Source organism: Felis catus, chromosome X, assembly GCF_018350175.1.
Source record: "Felis catus isolate Fca126 chromosome X, F.catus_Fca126_mat1.0, whole genome shotgun sequence".
Taxonomy (NCBI): Eukaryota; Metazoa; Chordata; class Mammalia; order Carnivora; family Felidae; genus Felis; species Felis catus.
The window spans coordinates 76,690,484-76,715,819 of record NC_058386.1 but is presented as its reverse complement, the minus strand read 5'-3'; the positions used below and the strand labels follow the sequence as shown (position 1 = coordinate 76,715,819).

The 25,336-nt window shown below is 34.6% G+C and overlaps 1 protein-coding gene and 1 non-coding gene across 6 annotated transcripts in view; both read right to left on the bottom strand.

Moving 5' to 3' along the window:
* DIAPH2 (diaphanous related formin 2) overlaps positions 1-25,336 on the bottom strand; it is a 1,008,663-nt gene that overhangs the window by 475,481 nt on the left and 507,846 nt on the right. For all 5 annotated transcript variants that reach the window (XM_023249470.2, XM_019824053.3, XM_023249471.2 and 2 more), the window contains one exon: positions 19,686-19,815. In XM_023249470.2, the coding sequence (XP_023105238.1) occupies positions 19,686-19,815 (130 nt within the window). The remainder of the gene's footprint in view (positions 1-19,685; positions 19,816-25,336) is intronic.
* Positions 14,473-14,578, bottom strand: LOC111558813. The gene has a single exon (XR_002739952.2). It is a non-coding gene; the product is annotated as a U6 spliceosomal RNA (small nuclear RNA).

Sequence of the window (25,336 nt, the reverse complement as noted above, 5' to 3'; positions counted from 1 at the left end):
TCCTAAAATGTGTATGAAATCACAAAAGGTGCCCCCAAAGAGCCAAAGCAATCTTGGAAAAAACAAACAAACAAACAAAAAGCCAAAACCTTGGAGGCATCACAATCTTGGATTTCAAGCTCTATTACAAAACTGTACGGATTAATACAGTACGGTACTGGCACAAAAACAGACACACAGATCAGTGGACCAGAACAGAAAACCCAGAAGTGAGCCCAGAACTATGTGGTCAACTAATCTTTGACAAAACAGGGAACAATAACCAATGGAAAAAAGAGATTCTCTTTAACAAATGGTGTTGGGAAAACTGGGCAGCAACATGCAAAAGAATTGAAACTAGACCAATTTCTTATACCATACAAAAAAATAAATTCAAAATGGATGAAAAACCTAAATGAGAGAAGTAAACCATTAAAATCCTAGAGGAGAACACAGGCAGTAGCCTCTTTGACATTGGTCAGAGCAACTTTTACTTGATATGTCTCCTGCGGGAAGGAAAACAAAAGGAAAAATGAACTGTTGGGACCTTATCAAGATAAAAAGCTTCTGTACAGTGAAGGAAACAAACAACAAATGTAAAAGGCAACCTACTTACCTAGTAGGAAAAGATATTTGCAAATGAACTATCTGATGAATGGTTAGTATACAAAATCTATAAAGAACTTATCAAACTCAACATCCAAAAAAAACCCAAATAATGCAGTGAAGAAATGGGCAGAAGACATGAATAGACTTTTCCAAAGAAAACATCCAGATAGTTAACAGACACATGAAAAAATGCTCAACATCACTCATCATCAGGGAAATACAAATCAAAACCATGATGAGATATCACCTCACACCTGTCAGAATGGCTAAAATTAGCAACACATAAAAGTGTAGGTATTGGTGAAGATGCAGAGAAAAGGGAACCCTCTTACACTGTTGTTGGGAACGCAAACTGGTGCAGCCACTCTGAAAAACGGTATGGAGGCACCTCAAAAAGTTGAAAATAGAACTACCCTATGATGCAGCAATTGCACTACTAGGTATTTACCCAAAGAATAAAAAATATTGTTTTGAAGGGGCACATGCACCCCAATATTTATAGCTGCATTATCAACAATAGCCAAATTATGGAAAGAGCCCAAATGTCCGTTGATTGATGAACAGATAAAGAAGAGGTAGTGTATAATGGAATATTACTCAGTGATCAAAAAGAATGAAATCTTGCCATTTGCAACAACATAAATACATGGAATTACAAAAGACCCTGAACAGCCAAAGCAATCTTGAAAAAGAAGACAACCTGAGGTATCTCAACACCATATTTGAGATTTACTACAAAGCTGTAGTAATAAAACCAGTATGGCAATGGCACAAAAATACACACCTAAATCAATAAAATAGAATAGACATCCCAAGAAAATAAACCTATGATTATAAGGTAAATTAACCTTTGATGAAGGAGTCTAGAATATGCAACTGGAAAAAGATAGTCTCTTCAACAAATGGTGCTGGGAAATCTGGATAGCTACATACAAAATAATGAAACTGGACCACTTTCTTACACCATACACAAAAATAAACTCAAAATGGATTAAGGACCTAAATTTGAGGCTGAAACCATAAAATTCCTAGAAGAGAGCACAGGCAGTAATTTCTCTGGCATCAGCCATAACAATATTTTTCTAGATATGTTTCCTGATGCAAGGGAAACAAAAGTGAAAAAAAAATAACCATTGGGACTACACCAAAATAAAAATCTCTGCATAGCAATGGAAACAATCAATAAAACTAAAAGATAGCATACTGAACAGAAGAAGATATTTGCAAATAACACATCTGATAAAGGGGTAGTATATGAAACATATAAAAAACTGATACAACTCAACACTCACAAAAGAAATAATCCACTTAAAAAATGGGCAGAAGACACAAACAGGCATTTCTCCAAAGAAGACATCCAGATGGCCAACAGACAGATGAAAAGATGCTCAATATCAGATATAACCAGGGAAATGGAAAGCCAAACCACAATGAGCTATCAGTTCACATCTGTCAGAATGACTGAAACAAAACAAAACAAGACAAAACAAAACACAACACACACACACACACACACACACACACACACACACAAAGAAACAGTATGTTTCTCAAGGATGTGAGAAAAAGGAACCCTTGTGCACTCTTAGTGGGAATGCAACTGGGTGCAGCCACTCTGGAATACAGTATACAGGTGCCTCAAAAATTTTAAAATAGAATTACCAAATAACCCAGTAATTCCACTAAGGGGATTTACTCAAAGCATATGAAAACACTAATTCAAAAAGATATATACAGTCCTTTGTTTATAGCAGCATTATTTACAATAGCTAAATTATGGAAGCGGCCCAAGTGTCCATCAATAGATGAAGGGATAAAGAAGATGTGGTATATAAATGCAACAGAATATTACTCAGCCATAAAAAAATAATGAAATCTTGCCAATTGCAAGAACACTGATGAATCTAGAGAGTACAATGCTAAGTGAAATAAGTCAATGAGAGAAAGAGAAATATCATATGATTTCACTCCTATGTGGAATTTAAGAAACAAAACAAACAAGAGAGACAAACCAAAAACCAGACTCTTAAGTATAGAGAACGAATTGATGGTTACCACAGGGAACTTGGGTGGGGAGATTGGTGATACAGGTGATGGGGATTAAGAGTACACTTATATTGATGGGCACTGAGTAATGTATTGAATTTTTTAATCACTATATTGTACACCTGAACCTAGTATAATACTGTATGTTAACTATACTGAAATTAAAATTTTTAAAAATGTGCAACTTAGACACTGGAAGTCCTTATACTATTAGAGTAAAATAAACATGTAGTTAGTTGATAACCATATCCCTCAAAAGGGTGGGCAATGGAGATATTTATTCTTTCTTCATCATCATCAGGGTATGTTATTCCTCTCTGTGGACATGTAGAAAGAAAAATCATTGAATGAAAACTTAAATCCTAACACTATCATTTTAATAAATTCAACAGTTTACTGTAGTTTTAGAGTAAACCAAGAATATTTGTATGATTTTACTGGGTGTTTCTAATTATAATAATTAATATTCCCATCAAAATATAGAATTTACCAAAGTTCATACTGCTTTCTCAGTTTATCTTAAATTTATGAATACAAATCTCATATTTTATGTCTTTTTCAATTGTGTTCTTGCTATTACTCTGTGTTGTTACATTGAAAAGAACAATGAATATAGAAGTATAGCCAAAATCTTAGCCCTTGTTAATTGTGTGACACTGAACACTTTCCTTAATCTTTCTGGTAAATGGTAGTAGTTATTATTATTACTATCAGGTATTAGAAAAAATGCATAATTAAGTGAAAAAGCAATAGCTAACATAAATATCAGCGACGTCCTGCTACAAATGCAAACAGGATCCATTTCTTTAAAATGCACATAAAAGAAATGCCTTATTATCATTTTATTAGTTATAATAATATTCAAAATCCATACCTTTTTTATTTTCACCTAAAAATTTACTATCAATTACTTAGAATATTTAATTAATATAAGATTTTTCTTTTCTTCTATGATTATATATACTAAAGATGAACATATACTAACAATGTAGGATATTGGAAATTTTATGACCAATTCTTGAATTTGGAACAATGATTCTTCCATCAAAGCTTAGAGACATCATTTGAAATAAGATGCTAGCCTTTATGATCTGTTTCTAGGGTCTTATTTCTAAAAGACTACAAGATGGAAAAAGTAAAAAAAAAAAAAAAGATGTAAAGAAAATATACGTAATGACATGATATGTCATTTGAGAAAACTGTGTCATTTAATAAGCAGATTTTGACCTTCAGTTTAAAAATGGGATCAAACAAGTATAAAAATAAATGATCAAAATCATCTGGAATTAACATATTCCTGCCAGCTTATAATAAACTATTATTTATATGTAACATCTTTCTTCTCAGGCATTTCCACATTGAATATCTAATTTTATTATCATAATCACCTTTAGGGATAAGTGGGCTCAATATTACCATACCATGTCTATTTTTCAAATTAAGAAACATTATTGTATAAATGAGGAAACAGGCAACTGATAGGTCAAATGGCCAAAGGAGGATCCAACAAGTAGATGGCAACAAAGTTGAAACTCAGATATATGTGATTTTCATCCTTGAACATGTTATTTCTAGCATGTGTTTCTTTCAGATCTGACTTTATCAGAATCCTTTCCCACAGAGATATTAGCTTCCAATACGAGTCAGGGTTTCTTCCCTTACATTTTCAGTGAATCTTCTAATAAAAATACCAACTCCATTCTGACTGTTGTACCCAGAAACACTATTAAGCAGTTTGGGTAATATAAAATTGGCACAAGTTAATATCATGTTTTCTATTTACTAATTTACCTCATTAACATGTAGAATCCAAATTCCAGAAAAAGGCCTCAGTTAAATTCCAGAAATCACACCACCAGTGTAGCACCCTGCAACTTGATCCTTGTGTTCAACACATTTGAAATGTGTACAAAGTGGGAGAATGGAGGCAACTGCTTAGGTACCTCTGATGCAGTTCCTTACTTCCTGAATTTCCCAATCTCGTGCTTATTGATGAATCCATCAGATGGATCCTCATTACATGGGTGTGTTTATTTTGTGAAATAAACAATGGAGAGTAAAGGAAGAGGGAAAACTAACAGAAATGAAGAAAGATGCAGCTATCTGCTGTCACAGCAGAGTGAAAAGAAGAGGTGGCTCATGCCCTGAGTGGAGGTTCTATTGTACCTCTAAGAACAAGTGGTGGAATCTGGAAATCAATATGGTAACTGTTACTGCAGGACATGTTAAGATTCAATAACATACAAGACAGCATAATATTGATAACAAGTATGAAAAGATCACCCTGAATGTTTCCATGGTATATAATGTGCTCGGTCTGTGTTTTCTTATTTTTTTTTAAATACTAAAATGTACCCATCCACTCTTAAGACTTAAAGACACTTCGATAAAAGCATTAAGTGACATACAACTTGCTGAAAAATAATTATTTACAATAACATCAGATCAACTCTGACAGCGAATATTTATGCAATGCATGTGATCATTATAACTAAGCACAGGAAAAACACTGAGGACACTATAGATTAAAATGTAACCCCTTTCTCACTTTTTATACACATTTTAAAAATCTGATCAACCAACTTTCTAAAAATGTTATGTTGAAGCGTACATACATTGTGCACACAGGTTACCAGCTGAATGAATTTTCACAAAATAAACACACCCATGTAATGAGGATCCAGATCAAGAAACAGAACATGACCAACACCCCGGAACCCCTCATGTACTCTCTCCTTGTCACTAACCCACACCAAGAGTAACCATTATAATTATTTCTAACACCATACATTTATTTTTCCTTAAATAGCCATTTTTAAAGAACACGTTTTTTTACCTGATTTTCTCCTTGTTGCTTAATATGTAAGAAGTTTAAATTAAATATCTGCAAATATATTTTAGCTAATTTAAATACCCAGAAAGTTTCACTGTCAGGTTACATAAAGACAGCAGCTGGGATCCGGTCGATGTTTTGTTTCATTTTAAATGTTCATTTATTTATTTTGAGAAAGAGAGTGAGCCAGGGAGGGGCAGAGAAAGAGGAAAACAAAATCCCAAGCAGACTTCCCGCTGTGAGTACAGAAGCCCAACACAGGGCTCCAACTGACAAACTATGAGATCATGACCTGAGCTGAAATCTAGAGTTGGACACTTTTAACAGGCTGAGGCACCCAGGTGTTCCAGGTTGATGTTTAATAAACATTCACAGCACTGAATTTACTGTGCTAGATTTTGCCCTGAAAAAGCAGACTAATGACATCACACATTATTTCAGAAAGCATCATGTAGGGATGTAGCCATAAACATGGAAACCTTTATATTGTAATGCAAAAAAGTATAGGATCAAGAATCAAACTAAAAAGTTCAAGTCGGTACTATTCTAGAAGACAGGAGTGAGAAACCACTGAAAGCCAAAACAACTGGGAAAGCTTTTATGGAGAGGTCAAATTTAAGCTGGACCTTCAAAGAGATACATAGGGCTCAAATGGGCTGAGAGAAGGGGGTAGCATTTCTGTTTGGAAAAAGGACAGGAGTCTAGGCTCTGAGACATGAGGAGCAAAGATGTGAGACAGATAAGCTATGCACACAATTACTAGCAGAAAAGATTTTGGGATGTAAAAGCTAAGATATCCTGACAAATGCCTATATAAGTTTATAAAAAAATGTTGACTTACACTGAAACATTTTACTCAAATCCAAATGGCATGGTCTATGCTTCCTTTAACTGCTACCTGAAGATATTATTTGTTTCAATGAATAGTTTCCTCTGGAAATGAATATTAATTAGAGTGTTTATATATTATGAATTTAAAACACTGTTTGGTAATGACTAGATTACCGACCAACAACAACAACAACAAAACACACACACACACACACACACTCACACACACACAAATGACTTTCTTTCCCAAATCCTTTTGAAATTTTAGGTTGAAAATTCATTTTCTATGCATGTTTTAGACATTTTATTATTTCTGTTATTTTAAAGAAATTCACTTTATTTAAAAAATATGGTGACATGGTATAAGAAAGAAATATAACAAACTGTAAAACTGATTAATTTGATTCCCTAAAATGTAATATTCCTTTAAATTTTATAAGATATTTATGGTATTAATATGATAGAATGCAATTCATTCAGCAAAAACTATTTAGGTTATTTTTATAGTATATATGAAAAAGTCCAAAGGAAGCTGAACAATTTAACTTTTCTTGTAAAAATGATGTCATGGTAAGATGTGTAATCAGTTTTACACTCTCACTGCTCACATTTAAATAAGGTCAATTCTACTTATATTTTGTCACATCAGTATATTTTCATATTGTGCTCCTAAAATGATAGACTAAAACTCAAAGATTAAATCTGCTAGGAAATGCTGAGTTTAATATTTTCTCACATCTTTGGGTTTTATGAGTCACTAAAAACAGTAGGATTTTGTTACATAACTCAAAGATTTTTCAATAAAACTAACACTAGACAATATGAAAGCATTTTTTTTCAGGAATTACAATGAGAGGTGTTTCCGCAGTATATAACATTGAGAAAGTTGGCTGCCATTAGATCCGATCAGACTTTAATCTTTACTGCTCATTACGATCCTTTATGGTTTGGTGGCCTCCATAAGTTTAGATCTTCTCCTTTATTAGCATGATAGTTTCCAATTTTAACTTTCTTCTTGAAAGAAGTAAAATATAGACCAGGAAATATTGTTAAGTCCTGGTGTTCTCTTTATTGTAACTTATCTTGCTTCTCCTCTTGTATTTATAGTAATTTTAAGGCTGTAACTCGATTTGTCTAGTTCCGACAATGCCTTATTTTGAGATATGCCTGCTACACTACAATGATATACAATGATTCAATTTAATAAACTTTAATTGAGCATTTCCTTGTGTCTGAGATGCTGTGCTAGCACTGAGACTGTAGGGACTAATCTAGGAGGTAAAGACAGAAACAAGCAATGAAAAAAATATATGAATATGGTATGAGAAATATTATTATATCACTAAAGTGTTGTGACACAAAGAAAGGATTTTGCTGTCAAAATGGGGCTACAAAGATGACGTAGCATTTATACTCCAGTAAGTCTTTTATTTAGTCAGCATTTACTCCAATATGTGAGCATGAATCTGTTGTATATTTTAGACCACAAAGGAAGCAAAAATGGAGCTGAAATATATGTAATAAAATAACTCCAGACAAGGTCTGCAGACTTTCATTGATTATCCAATCCAGTTGTGTGATCGTGGAGAATTCCTTCATCGATCTTGGCCTCAGTTTCTTGAACTGTAAAATAATGAATTTGGACTAATTGCTATCTTGGGTCCCTTTTAGCAGGGAGAGATGACCTCTAAAGCTTGTGCCAGCTCTGGAGTTTTGGAAAATGATGTTTTGTGTTTTTGTTGTTGTTGTTCCCTCAAATTTTATACTCTCCTATTATTTAACTTTATTTCATACATTTTCGTCTACAATATTCCCTCTAGTCTGAGCTTTAATCATGATTAATCCTGTAAAGAAGTCAGAGTAGATAAAAATAAAAAAACTAATCAGAGTTACTAATATCACATGGAAAGATGAGAGATATCAAAAGGTATAGTTGGTCATTAAAATTTATAATAATTGATTCAATTCATAATAAATTAACACTGTTTATAGGAAACTTGACAGCTTTTATCTTGTAAGATGACACTAAATTAACTGAAGTGAAACCCATTTCATATTTATGTGAATCCTTAGGATTAATAGTGCTTTCAAATATGTTAATACAATTTTTCCCCATTGAATGGAAGAGTTTTAATTAAACTTTAATCTTTTGGTTTAATCCCTGGAGCCAACCTATAAAACACTAATGTTTGTTTGTTTTTTCTTGTTTTGTTTTTTTTTTTACTTTTGTTTTTAACCCTAGAGGTTTTTAATCAACTGTAAAAATCCTTACACCTCAAAGTTAAAGTGAATGCCACAGTGGTGGGGAGAAGAATAAGGGATTTATAAAATATGACTCATAAAACAGCAATGCTTTATACTTTATATATATGTATTATATATAATTACACACACAGTATACACATAATCTTTAAACCTAATCATTGGGGAAAAGGTAATTGTAGTTTATCAAAAGTATTTTAAATATTTTAAAGGCATCAGAGTCTCTATAGCAACCAGGATTTTTTTTCCTTTCTACAGACTCATTGGTATGTCAAACATGAATACGGGGACCTGAAGATTTATAATTCAACCTCGAATAAAATGACCAGTGCAATACTGTTTTATTAATTTCACTGGAAATAAAATGACAATGTAGTATTTGATGCTGAACTTCATAAGGGATATGAGAATGTCTATTTAGAAGAAAGTTAGGTACTCTGCTCCCTCACCTTGCCTACTTGCCTCCTTCTCCTGGCCACAATAACTAAATACATAAATAAGTGAAACCAAACCAAAACAAAACCATTCTGTAATTCTTTAAGCAATGCTTCATAAACTTTTCTCACCCTAGTGCCCCTAATGGAAGAGAAGATTGAACACACACCCTTAGGGATCTGTTGCAAGTGTGAAATTTCTTTGAAGTCATCAGTTTCATTTTAAAAAATTCATGTAGTTTTGAATTCTATTCCATAATATATATCTGTTTTAATATGAAAATTATGTGTTTACCCCAAATCTCTGAGTTAACAGAGCTCGAGGAAAGTATGCTAAGTTTATGCTATAGATTTGTTTATTCTAAAACACAAAGTTTTAGAAGTTTAGCTAAAGAATAAACACGATTATAAAACGAATTTCTCCACAGATTCCACATATTTCATACCTTCAGTTTTCCTTTCACTTCAACATACGTTTTTGGTCAGTTAGTTTGAGGCCTATAACTATACTACAAAACTTAAATAAATATAACTGCTATACAAGAGAGAAAAGATTTTTATGCCATCAAAATTTATACTTGAGTTCCAAAAATCCAAAAATATTAGAAAAAAAGTATTAGTAGTAATACGTAGTACACTATGAGTTACATAATTGAGTCATTAACTGAATTAGTTTCATCTTATCAATATCTCTATAGTTTAAAAGGAAAGGTACTTTATTTTTTTATATGTAATTTATTGTCAAATTGGTTTCCATACAACACCCACTGCTCATCCCAATAGGTGCCCTCCTCAATGCCCATCAATTACTTTCCACTCTCTCCCACCACCTATCAACCCTCAGCTTATTCTCAGTATTTAAGAGTCTCTTATGGTTTGCCTCCTTCCCTCTCTGTAACTTTCTGTTTTCCGCCTTACCCTCTTCCCTGGTTTTCTGTTGAGTTTCTCAGGATCCACATATGAGTGAAACCATATGGTATCTGTCTTACTCTGCCTCACTTACTTCACGTAGGATAAACACACTGCAGTTTCATCCACATTGCTACACATGGCCAGATTTCATTCTTTCTCATTGCCACGTAGTGTTCCATTGTGTATATAAACCACACCTTGATCCATTTGTCCAATTTTTAAAATTATTTTTTATGTTATATAATTTTTTTAATTGTTAATTTTTCTTATCTTTTTCTTTTTTTCTATTTTTTTCAACATATGAAGTTTATTTTCAAATTGGCTTCCATACAACACCCAGTGCTCATCCCAATAGGTGCCCTCCTCAATACCCATCACGCACCCTCCCCTCCCTCCCAACCCCCATCAACCCTCAGTTTGTTCTCAGTTTTTTTTTATATATATGAAATTTATTGACAAAATGGTTTCCATACAACACCCAGTGCTCATCCCAAAAGGTGCCCTCCTCAATACCCATCACCCACCCTCTCTTCCCTCCCACCCCCCATCAACCCTCAGTTTGTTCTCAGTTTTTAACAGTCTCTTATGCTTTGGCTCTCTTCCACTCTAACTCCTTTTTTTTTCCTTCCCCTCCCCCATGGTCTTCTGGTAAGTTTCTCAGGTTCCACCTAAGAGTGAAAATATATGGTATCTGTCTTTCTCTGTATGGCTTATTTCACTTAGCATCACACTCTCCAGTTCCATCCACGTTGCTACAAAGGGCTGTATTTCAATCTTTCTCATTGCCACGTAGTACTCGATTGTGTATATAAACCACAATTTCTTTATCCATTCATCAGTTGATGGACATTTAGGCTCTTTCCATAATTTGGCTATTGTTGAGAGTGCTGCCATAAACATTGGGGTACAAGTGCCCCTATGCATCAGTACTCTTGTATCCCTTGGGTAAATTCCTAGCAGTGCTATTGCTGGGTCATAGGGTATGTCTATTTTTAACTTTTGAGGAAACTCCACACTGTTTTCCAGAGTGGCTGCACCAATTTGCATTCCCACCAACAGTGCAAGAGGGTTCCCGGTTCTCCACATCCCCGCCAGCATCTATAGTCTCCTGATTTGTTCATTTTGGCCACTCTGACTGGCGTGAGGTGATACCTGAGTGTGGTTTTGATTTGTATTTCCCCGATGAGGAGTGACGTTGAGCATCTTTTCATGTGCCTGTTGGCCATACGGATGTCTTCTTTAGAGAAGTCTCTATTCATGTTTTCTGCCCATTTCATCACTGGGTTATTTGTTTTTCGGGTGTGAAGTTTGGTGAGCTCTTTATAGATTTTGTATACTAGCCCTTTGTCCGATATGTCATTTGCAAATATCTTTTCCTATTCCGTTGGTTGCCTTTAGTTTTGTTGGTTGTTTCCTTTGCTGTGCAAAAGCTTTTTATCTTCATAAGTTCCCAGTAGTTCATTTTTTCTTTTAATTCCCTTGCCTTTCGGGATGTGTCAAGTAAGAGATTGCCACGTCTGAGGTCAGAGAGGTCTTTTCCTGCTTTCTCCTCTAGGGTTTGAAGGTTTCCTGTTTCACATTCAGGTCCTTTATCCATTTTGAGTTTATTTTTTTGGATGGTGTGAGATAGTGGTCAAGTTTCAATCTTCTGCATATTGCTGTCCAGTTCTCCTAGCACCATTTGTTAAAGAGGCTGTCTTTTTTCCATTGGCTATTCTTTCCTGCTTTGTCAAAGATGAGTTGGCCATACGTTTGTGGGTCTAGTTCTGGGGTTTCTATTCTATTCCATTGGTCTACGTCTCTGTTTTTCTGCCAATACCATGCTGTCTTGATGATGACAGGTTTGTAGTAGAGGCTAAAGTCTGGGATTGTGATGCCTCCTGCTTTGGTCTTCTTCTTCAAAATTCCTTTGGCTATTCGGGGCCTTTTGTGGTTCCATATGAATTTTTGGATTGCTTGTTCGAGTTTCGAGAAGAATGCTGGTGCAATTTTGACGGGGATTGCATTGAATGTGTAGATCGCTTTGGGTAGTATTGACATTTTGATAATATGTATTCTTCCAATCCATCAGCAGGCAATGTCTTTCCATTTCTTTACATCTTCTTCAATTACCTTCATAAGCTTTCTATAGTTTTCAGCATACAGATCTGTTACATCTTTGATTAGGTTTATTCCTAGGTATTTTATGCTTCTTGGTGCAATTGTGAATAGGATCAGTTTCTTTATTTCTCTTTCTGTTGCTTCATTGTTAGTGTATAAGAATGCAACTGATTTCTGTACATTGATTTTGTATCCTTCAACTTTGCTGAATTCATGTATCAGTTCTAGCAGACTTTTGGTGGAGTCTATCGGATTTTCCATGTATAATATCATGTCATCTGCAAAAAGTGAAAGCTTGACTTCATCTTTGCCAAATTTGATGCCTTTGATTTCCTTTGTTGTCTGATTGCTGATGCTAGAACTTCCAACACTATGTTAAACAACAGCGGTGAGAGTGGGCATCCCTGTCGTGTTCCTCATCTCAGGGAAAAAGCTCTCAGTTTTTCCTCATTGAGGATGATGTTAGCTGTGGGATTTTCATAAATGGCTTTTATGATCTTTAAGTATGTTCCTTCTGTCCCGACTTTCTCAAGGGTTTTTATTAAGAAATGGTGCTGAATTTTGTCAAAGGCCTTTTCTGCATCGATTGACAGGATCATATGGTTCTTATCTTTTCTTTTATTAATGTGATGTATCACGTTGATTGATTTGTGAATGTTGAACCAGCCCTGCATCCCAGGAATGAATCCCACTTGATCATGGTGAATCATTCTTTTTATATGCTGTTGAATTCGATTTGCTAGTATCTTATTGAGAATTTTTGCATCCATATTCATCAGGGATATTGGCCTGTAGTTCTCTTTTTTTACTGGGTCTCTGTCTGGTTTAGGAATCAAAGTAATACTGGCTTCATAGAATGAGTCTGGAAGTTTTCCTTCCCTTTCTATTTCTTGGAATAGCTTGAGAAGGATAGGTATTATCTCTGCTTTAAACGTCTGGTAGAACTCCCCTGGGAAACCATCTGGTCCTGGACTCTTATTTGTTGGGAGATTTTTGATGACTGATTCAATTTCTTCGCTGGTTATGGGTCTGTTCAAGCTTTCTATTTCCTCCTGATTGAGTTTTGGAAGCGTGTGGGTGTTTAGGAATTTGCCCATTTCTTCCAGGTTGTCCAATTTGTTGGCATATAATATTTCATAGTATTCCCTGATAATTGTTTGTATCCCTGAGGGATTGGTTGTAATAATTCCATTTTCGTTCATGATTTTATCTATTTGGGTCATCTCCCTTCTCTTTTTGAGAAGCCTGGCTAGAGCTTTATCCATTTTGTTTATTTTTTCAAAAAACCAACTCTTGGTTTCATTGATCTGCTCTACATTTTTTTTAGATTCTGTATTGTTTATTTCTGCTCTGATCTTTATTATTTCTCTTCTTCTGCTGGGTTTAGGCTGTCTTTGCTGTTCTGCCTTTATTTCCTTTAGGTGTGCTGTTAGATTTTGTACTGGGGATTTTTCTTGTTTCTTTAGATAGGCCTGGATTGCAATGTATTTTCCTCTCAGGACTGCCTTCACTGGATCCCAAAGTTTTTGGATTGTTGTATTTTCATTTTTGTTTGTTTCCATATATTTTTTAATTTCTTCTCTAATTGCCTGGTTGACCCATTCATTCTTTAGTAGGGTGTTCTTTAACCTCCATGCTTTGTAGGTTTTCCAGACTTTTCCTGTGGTTGATTTCAAGCTTCATAGCATTGTAGTCTGAAAGTATGCATGGTATGATTTCAATTCTTGTAAACTCATGAAGGGCTGTTTTGTGACCCAGTATGTGATCTATCTTGGAGAATGTTCCATGTGCACTTGAGACAAAAGTTTATTCTGTTGCTTGGGATTCAGAGTTCTAAATATATCTGTCAAGTCCATATGATCCATTGTATCATTCAGGGCCCTTGTTTATTTATTGACCGTGTGTCTAGATGATCTATCCATTTCTGTAAGTGGAGTGTTAAAGTCCCCTGCAATTACCACATTCTTATCAATAAGGTTGCTTATGTTTGTAATTGTTTTATATATTTGTGGGCTCCTGTATTCCGCGCATAGACATTTATAATTGTTAGCTCTTCCTGATGGATAGATCCTGTGATTATTATATAATGTCCTTCTTCATCTCTTGTTACAGCCTTTAATTTAACGTCTAGTTTGATATAAGTATGACTACTCCAGCTTTCTTTTGACTTCCAGTGGCATGATAAATAGTTCTCCATCCCCTCACTCTCAATCTGAAGGTGTCCTCAGGTCTAAAATGAGTCTCTTGTAGACAGCAAATAGATGGGTCTTGTTTTTTTATCCATTCTGATACCCTATGTCTTTTGGTTGGTGCATTTAGTCCATTTACATTCAGTGTTATTATAGAAAGATACGGGTTTAGAGTCATTGTGATGTCCGTAGGTTTCATGCTTGTAGCGATGTCTCTGGTTCTTTGTCTCACAGGATCCCCCTTAGGATGTCTTCTAGGGCTGTTTTAGTGGTGACGAAAAATATGGAAAACTTCACGAATTTGCGTGTCATCCTCGTGCAGGGGCCATGCTAATCTTCTCTGTATCATTCCAATTTAGTATATGTGCTGCCGAAGCGAGCACTGGATTGTTGTATTTTCATTTTCGTTTGTTGCCATACATTTTTTAATTTCTTCTCTAATTGCCTGGCTGACTCATTCATTCTTTAGTATGGTGTTCTTTAGCCTCCATGCTTTTAGAAGTTTTCCAGACTTTTTCCTCTGGTTGATTTCACATTTCATAGCATTGTCGTCTGAAAGTGTGCATGGTATGATCTCAATTCTTTTATACCTATTAAGGGCTGTTTTGTGACCCAGTGTGTGATCTATCTTGGAGAATGTTCCATGTGCACTCAAGAAGAAAGTATATTCTGTTGCTTTGGGATGCTGAGTTCTAAATATATCTGTCAAGTCCATATGATCCAATGTATCATTTAGGGCCCTTGTTTCTTTATTGATTCTCTGTCTAGATGATCTATCCATTTCTGTAAGTGGAGTTAAAGTCCCCTGCAATTACCACATTCTTAACAATAATGTTGCTTATGTTTGTGATTAAATGTTTTATATATTTGGAGGCTCCTATATTCGGTGCATAGACATTTATAATTGTTAGCTCTTCCTGATGGATAGACCCTGTAATTATTATATAATGCCCTTCTTCATGTCTTGTTACAGCCTTCAATTTAAAGTCTAGTTTGTCTGACATAAGTATGGCTACTCCAGCTTTCTTTTCCCTTCAAGTAGTTTCATAGACAGTTCTCCATCCCCTCACTTTCAATCTGAAGGTTGCCTCAGGTCTAAAATGAGTCTCTTGTAGACAGCAAATATATGGGTGTTGTTTTCTTATGCATTCTGATACCCTATGTCTTTTGGTTGGCGCATTTAGTCCATTTACGTTCAGTGTTATTATAGAAAGATATGGGTTTAGAGTCATTGTGATGTCTGTAGGTTTCATGCTTGTAGTGATATCTCTGGTACTTTGTGGTCCCTGCAACATTTCACTTACAGAATCCTCCTTAGGATCTGTTGTCGGGCTGGTTTAGTGGTGATCAATTCCTTCAGGTTTTGTTTGTTTGGGAAGACCTTTATTTCTCCTGTTCTGAATGACAGACTTGCTGGATAAAGGATTCTCGGCTGCATAATTTTTCTGTTCATCACATTGAAGATTTCCTGCCATTCTTTTCTGTGCTGCCAAGTTTCAGTAGATAGGTCTGCTATTAACCTTATGTGTCTACCTTTGTATGTTAAGGCCCGTTTATCCCTAGCTGCTTTCAGAATTCTCTCTATATCCTTGTATTTTTCAAGTTCCACTATGATATGTCATGCAGAAAATCGATTCAAGTTACGTCTGAAGGGAGTCCTCTGTGCCTCTTGGATTTCATTGCCTTTTTCCTTCCCCATATCGGGGAAGCTGTCTGAAATGATTTGTTCAAGTACACCTTCAGCCCCTTTCTCTCTCTCTTCTTCTTCTGGAATTCCTATGATACAGATATTGTTCCATTTGATTCCATAAATTAGTTCTCTAATTCTCCCCTCTTATTCCTGGATTTTTTTCTCTTTTTCTCAGCTTCCTCTTTTTCCATAATTTTATCTTCTAATTCACCTATTCTCTCCTCTGCCTCTTCAATCTGAGCTGTGGTCACCTCCATTTTATTTTGCACCTCATTTGTAGCATTTTTTAATTCATCATGACTATTCTTTAGTCCCTTGATCTCTGTAGCAATAGATTCTCTGCTGTCCTCTATGCTTTTTCCAAGCCCAGTATTTAATTTCATGACTATTATTCTAAGTTCTTGTTAAGTTATATTGCTTCAATTGGTCTTGATCAATTTGTTAGCCGTCACTATTTACTGGAATTTCTTTTGATGAGAATTATTCCATTTCAGAATTTTGGCTAGTGTTCTGTCCCTTATGTGTTTTAAAAGTTTGTGGTGTACTCTGGATTTGCGAGCACTGCTATATTAAAGGAGGGTCATACACTGTCCAGGGCCTGGCCCTTCAGGAGGTGTTTTTTGGAGATTGTTACTTGCTCTCTGTTGTTGTGACTTTGGTTATTTTATTACCATACTGGTAGTAATATTTTGGACCCTCCATCAGGTGTGTTTTGATTTGTTGCTTGGGGTAGCCCTATCTTTTTCTACTTTCCCATTTTCTTCCTAGTAGATTCAGTCTCTTTTCCTCCCAGGCTCTGATATTCAAACTCCTTTGGCTTCTACACTTCTTTGTTTGAGAAATACAGGAAGTAGGGATTCCCCCTATTTCTCCACCATATTGGCTTCTGCAACTCAAGGAAGTAGGTCAATGTGGTCAAGCCCCACGTCAGGCTCTGTGCAGACAGCTCAGAGCCTGGAGCCTGCCTTGGATTCTGTGTCTGCCTCTCTCTCCTTCTCTCTTTTTTTTAAGGTTATCATTTCACATAAAGATAGCCCATCATCAAACAAAATGAATTATATAGTGCTCATCTGTTTGTCTTTTTACTATTTGACTATATACATGCTATGCACAGTTCTTAGGTTACAGAATGTGTTTCAAACAACTTTGAACTCATATTAAGCAAACAAGACAAGGAAAAGTATTGAACTGTAAACAAGAGGTACCTGGCTGACCTTTACCATGTTTTGTTTTTATTCTCTGTAGACTAAATTCCAGAGTATTTCTTCCTAGAGATTCAGTAGCAAAACATTTAAAAAATGGATTCTGAACAGGGTTTTGACAAATGATAGTTGTCTTAGAGGACAGGGAAGTTGAGATTTCTAGGCATGGGATGCAGAATGAAATCATACACAGAGGCAGGATTACTAGAAAGCAATAAAATGGCACAAGAGAAAATATGTCTCAGCACACTGAAATGAGAACTAGGAGGAGATTAAAGAGGGATGCAAAAAGGTGTAATGCACTTAAGAATTTAAGTTGAGACTGAATTTCATAGGGAAAGAGAAAAAACTAGTCAAAATAACTTGAGAATGGGGATTGCTGTGGCCCAAACAGTGAGATAGGAAGAGGATTTCTCGCAACAATCTTTTGAAAACACTGGCATGAAGAACACAGAAAAGCATAAATAATCAAAGTACAACAGAGATTTTGCTTTTGATAGACAGGAAGAAAAAAGTTGGTGATACTGTAAAAGAAAAATATGAAAGGATTTACCAAAACCCCCACACAGGAAAGAAATAGAACTGGATATAATACATAGTTGGCTGCAACTGTAGGAACTATAGGTGCCCTTATGATTATCCCCTTCTAACAAGACAATGGCAGTGACTACAATATTTGTAGTAGTATAATGAATATGATATCTACTACTAATAAAGATAGTGGTATAGCAACAGCTACATATTTAGATATGTGCCAAGCCTTTTATTTAATGCTTTAAACACGTCAACTCATGTGTTCTTCTTGTTAGTATAATTCCCATTTTACAAATGAGGAAACAAAACTTGGGAAGTTACATTAGTAGCTCAAGGTTATAGAACTAAGTTATACAGCTAGGATTAGAACTTTATAATATCTAACTCAGAAGGCTGTGATCTACAGGCTACCTTCATCAATACCAGTGGTGGCTAAAGGTATGTATGAAATGATATAGACAGAGACACAAATATATGACAATATAGAAATATATATATATAGATAGATAGATAGATAAAATAGTATCTAGACTTAAAAATAAAAGCTGATATAAACTTCATTATACATTTCATTACAGTCGTCCCAGATTATTTTGAATAAAAATGGTTATCAGATATATTTATCTAAAGTATCCTTGGTGTAAGAACTAAAAATTTAAAAATTAAGAACTAAAAATCATCATCATAAAATTAACATCATTTTATTTAAACACATTATTGATATACTTCTCATTATCTTTCTGGAATTGAATCTACATATTGGACAAATAAAATTTAGAAAAAATTATGGTAGAGGGCAATTAAACAGTAATAATAGGATGACATGATCGAATTTCAGAACTGGTCTTATTTGTGACATTTCTCATGTTTCCAATTATAATTTTTTTTAAATATTGCTATTATCCCACATTAGTTACATGTTAGTAGTAGATATGACTAGTCATAATGGTGTATTTTTAAATGTAAGGGCCAAGATATAGAAATTCTTTAGAAAAGCAATTGGCAGTGCGTATAATTTTACATCATATCTTTAAGATTTTTTTAACAAAAAGGAAAGTACTATGGAGTCATACTTTGTCTCCTTTTGTTATTCTGGTCCTGGGACCACAAAATGAGACACACTGGATTAAATTAAAGAAATACATTCAGGATTTGATTGACAATACCAGGCAGGCAGAGATGACCACTGAACAATATTATACAAAAAATATTCTGGGTTTCATAGACATACTTTTTTCCCCCTTCAATGAACACTAACAAGTTTATATGATTTGTAATAAACTTGGGAAATGTATATGCTTTTGAGTCTTTACTGAAAATCCTCAGAGTTATAGAGAAATGGAATTAATATAGTGTGATTTCAAATATAAGATTTATGGCATAGCTTTCTTACCTGAGGGAAAATGTACTTCTCCTTCTCCACATATATATAATCTCACTTTCAACCATTCTTTCACCCATCTTAACATATTGTGCCACTGTTTTTTACTCATATTATTTGCTCACATGCCTCTTTTCCATATCTGTAAAAATCCTGTGCTCATGCTTCACACTTTGACCTCTTCCAGGAAGCCTTCTCTTATCTACATATTCAAAAGGAACTTCTTATCTCATTTAAATTATAGTACAGTATCTTTTTGTGTAGTACTTCTCATATTCATCCTTATTTTATAAACTATGTGGATATATGTCTTTTTTTACCTTCTAGAAATTAAATATATTCAAGCAAGAACTGTCCCACCATCATATTGATATCATCAAAAGCCCCATGGTATGGTTCCTTTGCAAACAATATACACTTAAGTGATTATGAAATGAATGAATGAACATACTATCTCATAAGAGATATGAAAGCTCAAATAACCTAGCAGTATTAAAAAATTAAGTAAAAAGTAGGTCATTAAAATGCACTATATTGTCAAATATATGCTAATGGAAATTATCTTCCTGCTTTTCTTATATCCATAAACAGAAAAATATGGTTAATAAGTTTATTTAATATTACCACTTAAAATATAATACTTAGGCGAGGAATAGTCTCAAAAAAAGCTACAAATCAATTACCTTTGCTTGCACTTTCAACATGTTCCAGTTCTTCCGGAAATTTCAGGATATCCCGGTATTTTTCCTCACAAATTTCAGCAATAAAATGCAAGAGGGTTGTTTTTTGATCTGCTGACTTAGTATCTCTGATCTGGAATAAAATAACAATATTTTGGGTAATATAAATATAGACCTTTTCTTCAACAAGTGAAATAAATGAACTCAATTCATTATAATTAATTTAAAATTTAAAAAAAGTTAGTTGGTAGCTCCCTAATGGGGTCTAGGAACAGTGCTCTATATTTTATTTTTTTATTTTTATTTTTTTAAAATTTTTTTTTCAACGTTTTTTATTTATTTTTGGGACAGAGCGAGACAGAGCATGAACGGGGGAGGGGCAGAGAGAGAGGGACACACAGAATCAGAAACAGGCTCCAGGCTCCGAGCCATCAGCCCAGAGCCCGACGCGGGGCTCGAACTCACGACCGCGTGATCATGACCTGGCTGAAGTCGGACGCTTAACCGACTGCACCACCCAGGCGCCCCATCAGTGCTCTATATTTTAAAATGAACACCATATTTTAAAAGAAAGATGACCCAAAAAAGAGAAAGTTTAAATTTTAATATATAGATTTTAAAAGTCTAAATTATTATGGCAAAAAATGAACTATTCTCTGAGAAAAGAGCATTAATTCAAGTACTGTTAAGTACAGTCTTAGTTAATGTGTGCTTATGTTGTCAGTATTTGTTTTTGCTTTATCACAGAAATGTATTAATGAAAGCTGGATTTGTTTGTGAGCTTTTATATTTATTTGTAACCATTACGGATACAAATGAATGGAAAGTAGTAAGTAAATTTTTGTTTTCCTTTACTTGGGTAGGCCATCAAAAAAGAAAAACTGAAAACTTCTTATGCTGATTTAAAATAGAATTGGAGGGGCGCCTGGGTGGCTCAGTCAGTTAAGCGTCGGACTTCAGCTCAGGTCACAATCTCGCGGTCCGTGAGCTCAAGCCCCGCCTCGGGCTCTAGGCTGATGGCTCAGAGCCTGGAGCCTGCTTCCGATTCTGTGTCTCCCTCTACCTCTGCCCCTCTCCCGTTCATGCTCTGTCTCTCTGTGTCTCAAAAATAAATAAGACGTTAAAAAAATTAATAAAATAGAATCTGAGCACATAATTCTAATGACTTTTTTTTCCGTTTACATATGGTATTTCTTTTTCAGAGACAACTTTAGAAAAGAGATGCTATAGTTAGAATGATAAAAATCTTTAAAATATAGGACAAAATATCTATGATGAAAATCTCAGCTTTGTCTTTAATATAACACTCATACTAGACTAAGATGCAAAAGAAATCAAGGATTTACCTACAAACAAAGGATAAATATAGAATAAAGTATAAAGTTTTCTCATTTTTATTGGATGTTTTATTCTATATTCCTTAGATGATGGGTTTTCCTACTGATATTCATACTGATACAGGGTTTTTAGCTTGAAGGATAACTCCGTTTAGAATAAATGTATACTCTTCCCCAACAGGTTTATGAAAGGCTGTGGAAGATAGGGAATTAACAGAATAATTTAATATTTACTGTTTTAGTGACTGAGGAAAAAAAAATCACATTTAAACAATCAGACCCATACTGAATCTGTTTTGTACTACAGCTTTTTAACAATTATTTATGTCGCTGTGATATGAAGAACTTAAAAGAAATACTAGTCTCAAGGCTCAAAACAAAGCCACAGGAGGCATTATGTTGACAAGTCAGGTGGTGACAAGGTAATGATGATTTCTTTTAGAATTTCTGGGATTACTTTATCCCACATAGGTGAAATATTTAAAATTTTGCATTATCTTGTTGCTCCCCCTAACAATTTCAAGTACTATAAGGCTGAAATGACACAATTTAAGGACAAGCTGTAAATAAGAACAAACAGCATCAAAACCTCAAGGGCAACTTGTGTTAACCAAGGCGTTTACTCTAAAGGATTCAATGGGAGGCTCATTTTCCTAAAGAGAGGTCTTTATCTGGGATTATGGTGGTATATGTTTACAAAGTGCATCATTTTCAGAGTATGCTGGATATTACGAATTATAAGAAAGTTCACATTTTCTTTTCTTTTTTTACAAAATACTTGAATTCCTAAACCTTAAAAACATTAGTTGCTTAGGTAAAATAGAAGGTACATCTTTCTGAAGGAAAAGAAATTGACCTATATTTTATAAACTGTGGAGACTATACAGATGCACACACACCACCACCACCACCAACAACAACAACAAAAACCTACCTAATTTGTCAGGACATCAAATACATATATTAAAGTATTTTATTTTATTACTTCTTAATATTTATTTAGAAAGGCAGACAGAGCATGAGCGGGGGAGGGCCAGAGAGAGACGGAGACACAGAATCCGAAGCTGGCTCCAGCCTCCAAGCTGCCATCACAGAGCCCAACACGGGGCTCAAAACCCAGAAACTGCAAGATCATGACCTGAGCCAAAGTCAGATGCCCAACCGAGCCATCCAGGTGCCCCTATATTTGAGTATTTTAAATGCACATGGCCAATACTGGAAAGGAAAACACAAAAATAGAAAAATAGCATTGTGCTCATATGTCAATTTTATGGGTGATTTAAAAACCAGCTTTTGGCACGTATACTTATGAAAGCTTAATTTTCAGAAACAGCTTTTAATTAATAAATATTTATTCAGAATCAGGTCCATTAACTTAATTTCTGTTAAGAAATTTAGTAAAATCAATGGTTACATTCCAAAAAGATAAATGAAAGCATAACATTTTGGTTAAATAAATATCTTGGTATCTTTGTTCAAATCAGAAAGACCTGCAGGCAAAGCATGGATACGCTTAAAAAAAAAAAAAAAAAAAAAACTTGTAATATCCCCTTCAAAGCATGGACAAACATGGGCAAGTGCTTATTTTGTCAAATCGAGAAATATCTTAGTTGTTATGGGAGACAAATTGCTAAATCTGTATCACAATATTTATTTTTTAAATAACTTCACACAGACAGTCTATTTTAAGGTTTTAAACTGGTAGGGAATAATTGTGACAAATAGTGTATTCTTTGTAATTTTTCTCTATATGTATGACCCTTAGCCCACCCATTTAAAAATAAATATATACTGTGAAAATAAAGGGGAACATAATTTTTACTTATTAAAGTATGTTTGCTTTTTATTACCATGTCTTCAGACTCTCTTACTGCATCTGCACCATTCATGCATTAGGCATTGTCTCTCTCTCTCTCAGGACCTATTGTATTGTTCAATGTCAGCACAGAAGGCAACCAAGAACATTCACCTTCATAAGTTCTAACGGTTAATGGCATTTATCCAATAATTTGCTCTTCCAAGTACACTAGTTGGATATATACATCTCTTGGGGTAATATAATCTAATATGAATATGTGTAAAATCGCTTCCAAAATGTTTGAGTTAGTTTATTAAGAAATAAAACTGGTTTCCATTTGATATCTAGTTAACTTTAAATTATGATAATTTTACATTAACATCAAATATTCTAATAATACTTGTCCAGATTGCCCAAATCTCAGTAGTGGCGATACTGTCAACATTTCAAGGTTTGCTTCCACCAGGAGCCAAGTGCCTTTTGGCAACCCTGCCTGTGATTTCCCTGTCTCCCTCTCACCAGCCACAGTTAGGCATAAGTACAAGATAGATATGTGACTTCTCTTTATAAGGTACAAAATGATGATGGAAAAAATACTCACCCTATAATCTTATGTCTTGCATATATTGCCACATAATAAAAATACAAACAGTGGTTCCAGAAATTGGAAATTGAAAGAGCTAAAAATGCTTTATAATATTTTAATAAGCTGAGTCATCAGCTAATGATAACAATAAAAGGAAGATAGAGCAATTCACTATAGTCACTGATAAAGTACCATCAGTTAATAAAGTATAGAATGATTTTAATTATAATCATATGACCAATAAATGTTCCTCATAAAGATTAATAACTAAATTTATACTAATTGTATCTACCTAATCTTTAATAGCTTTCTGAAATGGTACATGAATATAAGATACCTATGACAGAATAGCAAATATCTATAGTAAATTTGGATAGTTTCTCTTTTTTCTTATAAAAATGAATGCTATATTATGAAACAGTGTTTGCATTTGACATGTTCCAATATATTTCAACCACTATAGGTTAGGCAGATAGCAAGATATCTGAATAACTAATTGCCATGTAAGAGATTTTTTATTTTAAATACTTTCATTCAAGCCTGAAAATCTAGTATTTGCCCTATCTTTGAAATTAGGCAGTTCTGAGCACATAGAAGCCAGCACACAGAGAGCCTGAGACAACATTTTAATCATGTACATTTGCCACACTCAATCTTTTTGTGAAGGACCCCGTCTGTAGGTAATTTTCCCCTCTTCTGAGATTTAAACCTATTTCTTCTTGCTCTGTCCTCAGTGGGAACTGAAAATAACTGGTCACTGTTGTCTGTATAACCACCTCTCACAGAGTGAAAGGTCCCTTCTCAATGTGTCCTGTTCTTTAAACTAAACAATTTTAGTAAATTTAGCCTCTCCACACAGATCTTACTTTTCAGATTTTTTTTTGAAAAGGTAAGAATCCACTCAAAGTTCTCATTACAAAGTCTCCCCTCTTCTACTAGAAAAGCCTAAAAACTTCTTTGTTTTGCATACAAGGCTCTTTGAGAGCTGTCCCTTGCCTACCTTTCTAATATGTCCCCTGCTGCTTTTTGAGGCATGCCCATCTCTTTGTTCTGATTACAAATGCATGAACATACCATTTGACATCATACCATTATGCTTTTCCACATATTGTTCTCTCTAGATGCCCCCTCCTTCTCCCTTCTTTTTTATGGCAGGTGAATACCTACTCGTATTTCAAGACTATTCAACTATCAACTTCTGTTTGAAGACTTTTCTATCTTAGGAATAATTAATGCCTTTTTTTGAGCCATTTTCCTTCACTATAAACATTTTAATACAGTAGGTTTTTTTTTTCCAATCAATATGGGCTCTTTCAAGGTTAGAGACCCTCCCTGTTTTCTTAATTTTTATCCAAAGTACCTAGGAGAATGCTAAAGCATACTAGGTAGGCAATATACGTTTCTGAATGAAGATTTTTCCCCACATAAGTTCTCACTTGTGTGGGTTATAAGAGTAATACTTCTAAATTAAACTCTATTCGTGTGTGTGTGTGTGTGTGTGTGTGTGTGTGTGTGTGTGTGAATGTACACACACACCCATACATACACAGAAAGGTTGATTACAAAGCCCAGACTTTTCCAGGACATCATATTTGTTGAGAGTTAGGTGGGAGTGAGTGCCAGAATAAAGTTACCTTGTGTCTCTTAGGAATGGAGCACCATGTGGTTGTAAGAGTAAGCAAGTTAGAAGCAAAGCAAATATAAATGTAGAAGTACACCCAGTGATCCACTGTGGGCTATGGATTGTGCTGAACAATAAAGATCAGAGACAAATGATGCATGGTACCTTTAAAGTCTCAGGGAGCTCAGAACTTTGGAAAAAACACAAAATTGTACAGAAAAGAGAAGATATAGGAGAGTAACTTGGTGGCAAATATTAAGGACTGCTAAAAGTAAAATAACTAGGATATATGTAAAAAAAAGGTGAAGAAAA